This window comes from Cebus imitator, unplaced genomic scaffold, assembly GCF_001604975.1.
Source record: "Cebus imitator isolate Cc_AM_T3 unplaced genomic scaffold, Cebus_imitator-1.0 Scaffold555, whole genome shotgun sequence".
In the NCBI taxonomy this organism is placed as follows: Eukaryota; Metazoa; Chordata; class Mammalia; order Primates; family Cebidae; genus Cebus; species Cebus imitator.
This window is the reverse complement of record NW_016107870.1, coordinates 913,849-916,496: the sequence shown is the minus strand read 5'-3', so window position 1 is coordinate 916,496 and position 2,648 is coordinate 913,849. Positions and strand designations below refer to the sequence as shown.

At 59.6% G+C, this 2,648-nt stretch overlaps 1 protein-coding gene across 9 annotated transcripts in view; it reads left to right on the top strand.

Annotated features, from left to right (window-relative positions):
- UCKL1 (uridine-cytidine kinase 1 like 1) overlaps positions 1–2,648 on the top strand; it is a 14,785-nt gene that overhangs the window by 2,790 nt on the left and 9,347 nt on the right. For 3 of the 9 annotated variants that reach the window (XM_017515642.2, XM_037733912.1, XM_017515641.2), the window contains exon 1: positions 1,755–2,155. The exons of 4 other annotated variants lie outside the window; for them this stretch is intronic. In XM_017515642.2, coding sequence (XP_017371131.1) covers positions 2,088–2,155 — 68 coding nt within the window. In that variant the 5' untranslated portion in view covers positions 1,755–2,087. Of the gene's footprint in view, positions 1–734; positions 980–1,010; positions 2,156–2,648 lie in introns of those variants that run through there. 2 more of the 9 variants (XM_037733911.1, XM_017515640.2) reach the window with 2 other exon arrangements.

Genomic DNA, 2,648 nt, shown 5'->3' with positions numbered 1-2,648 from the left:
ATTTTTCTGCCTCAGCCTTCATAGTAGCTGGGATTACAGGTGCACACCACCACGCCTGGCTAATTTTTTGTATTTTTAGTAGAGACGGGGTTTTACTATTGCCAGGTTGGCCTTGAACTCCTGACCTCATGATCCACCTGCCTCAGCCTCCAGAAGTATTGGGATTACAGGTGTGAGCCACCATGCCGTCGCCTGTGCTTATTTCTTTATGATGACATCACTTATGGGGCCCTTATCACTGATGAGGCGTCTGCCTTGGTCTTCATGAGCCAACCCACCTTTAGTGTACCTGCCATTGTCCCTGAGGAGGAAACGGAGGCAAGCTGTGGCCCCGTGGAGGGGACTGAGCCACACTCGACTATGCTGTGGCCCCGAGTAGGATGGCTGGCTGAAGGTGAGGGAGGGGTAAACGGTGCCTTGCAGTGGCTGAGGCAGCCTCCAGCACCACTAGCCCCAGACAGCCCCACCTGCAAGGAGGCAGCCTCAGGCAGAAGGTGCCCTGGGCAGTGCTAACCCCAGTGCAGCATCAGCACCTGTGGGTCATATGGGAACGGGCTTCTCTGGCCCTTCCAGTTCTTCGGGTCAGACCCTGGGAACAGGGCCAGGGCTGGCGGCCCCTCCCTGCCGTGGGCTGCTGTGGCCGAGTGCAGCCTCGTGGAGGGGCATGCTGGGGGCCACGTGGCTGCAGCAAGGTGACACGATTCCAGGGTGGGGCCTGGTCCTTCCATTCACAGCTTCGTCTCTGGGCTCATGCATCCCTTGCCTGGCCAGCACAGAACTGGCTTCCACAGACCTGTAGCCTTGCCTCTGGGGCACCCAGGTTGCATGCCCATGCCAGGCTGACCAGCCTGAGTCCACTCTGCTGCTGAGACCACGCAGCTGGTGACATGGCCCCCAGGAGCCCAGACTCTGCGCCCCGTTCAGGACAGCCTCTGCTTCCCCGACCTGGGCTCTGGGCTGTCTTCTGCCCACTTCCCAGGTAAGGATTTAACCGCCTCCAGGAGCAGGAGGAGAGGAAGCTCCTGTGGACACAGACAGATGGGCCCACCCTATCTCTGAGGCAGCTCCGGGAGTGGCCTACTTTTCAGGAGTGTGACCTGCACGCGGATTCAGCACCCTGCCTCAGTGTTAGGCGCTCTAAGACAGATGTGTGGCAGCAGGAAGCTGACACCCGTGGCTGACGTGTCCACCCCGGGGAGAGGGCGTAGGGCTGCCAGGACCTCTCTGTGCACACTGACTCTGCTGAGAGTGGGAGTGACCCCACCCCACCCCCCGTTTCTGTGGGCGGGGAGGTGGCTGCGTCCCTTGCACTCTGCTGAGCCCTGGGTGGCTGCAGGTCCCTGCAGGAGCCTCCATGCGTGGGGGTGGGGCAGGGCAGTTATTTTCAGATGGTGCCAGAGGATAGAGTTTCAGATTTGTTTACGCCTGTAGGAAGAACTTTGGAGCTAGGGGTGGGGTGCCCAGCTCAGCACTGACATTCAGGACACCTGGCCAAGAGGCGCCTCAGATTTCCCTGTCCTGCTGTGGGGGGTTCACTCTGCAGCCCCAGACAAGGAGGGGACGGTAGCCTTTTCCAGGAAATCCGGGGGGGTGCAGCCACACAGTGGTCCTCTGGGTGGTCCTCTGCAGGCCGAGTGTGCCAGCCCACACACAGAAGGGGGCAGTTCACACGGAGGGCTGGCCTGAGGATTGTCTGGGCCACACCAAGCAAAGCCAGCGCTATTAATATCTGGCACGCACTAGCCCTCAGCTGTGTGATCCTCTTAGACCCGTGGCCTTGGACGGCAGTGAGCACAGTTCTGTCAGTACGGTGGGGGCTCCAGGGCCTCCTAGCTGCTGTGCCTCTGCTGACATTTGGCAGCTTCTGCCAGCGAAGCGTCTTAGCCCTCTGGCTCTCCAACCACTGTGCTGCCCATAGGACTAGTCCTGCCCATGGAAGGGCAGTTTGGGTGGCCAGAGCTCCTGAGTTGCCCTAGGGGACCGCTGTGGGTCTGAGGTGCTGATGTCCCCTGTGACTGCCTGCACCTGAGCCCCACGTACCCCCGGGGCCGCTCGCAGTCCAGGAGTACCCACCCGTGTTCTCCGTCATGAACAGCCCCCCAGCTTACCCTGGCATCAGGATTTCAGGGTGCCGGGCCCTTGGAGCAGAAGGCAGGTGAGTCTGGGCAGGAGGTCTCTGCTGTGAGGGGTGGCCACCTGTGCTGTGGTCCTGGCCACTCAGACCTGTCTTCGGTGCATGTCTGTGGACATCGGACATCAGGAATCAATCAGGCTGGCAGGTGCTCTTGGGCACCGGGCAGAGCCTGGGGTTGAAGGCGCGGTTTTGCATGGGGCCGCTGTTCTGGGTGTGCCTCTCGTGTTGGTTACGGCTCTGAACCCTCTGGTTTGGAATTAACCTTCTGATGTCATGGCCAGAAGCACCCTTTTCCACAGGAAATGAGGTTTGCTGTGGAACTTTCTCCTGTCCGATATTTATTTGTTAATTTATTTTGAATATTCTAAAGTCTCCCCACGTTGCCCAGGCTGGTCATGAACTCTTGGCCTCAAGCCGTCCTGCCACCCCAGCCTCCCAAGGGCTATGCCAGGCATGAGCCAGCACACCTGGCCAACATTCCCCTCAAGGGGTGCTTCTTTTTTTGTTTTTTTTT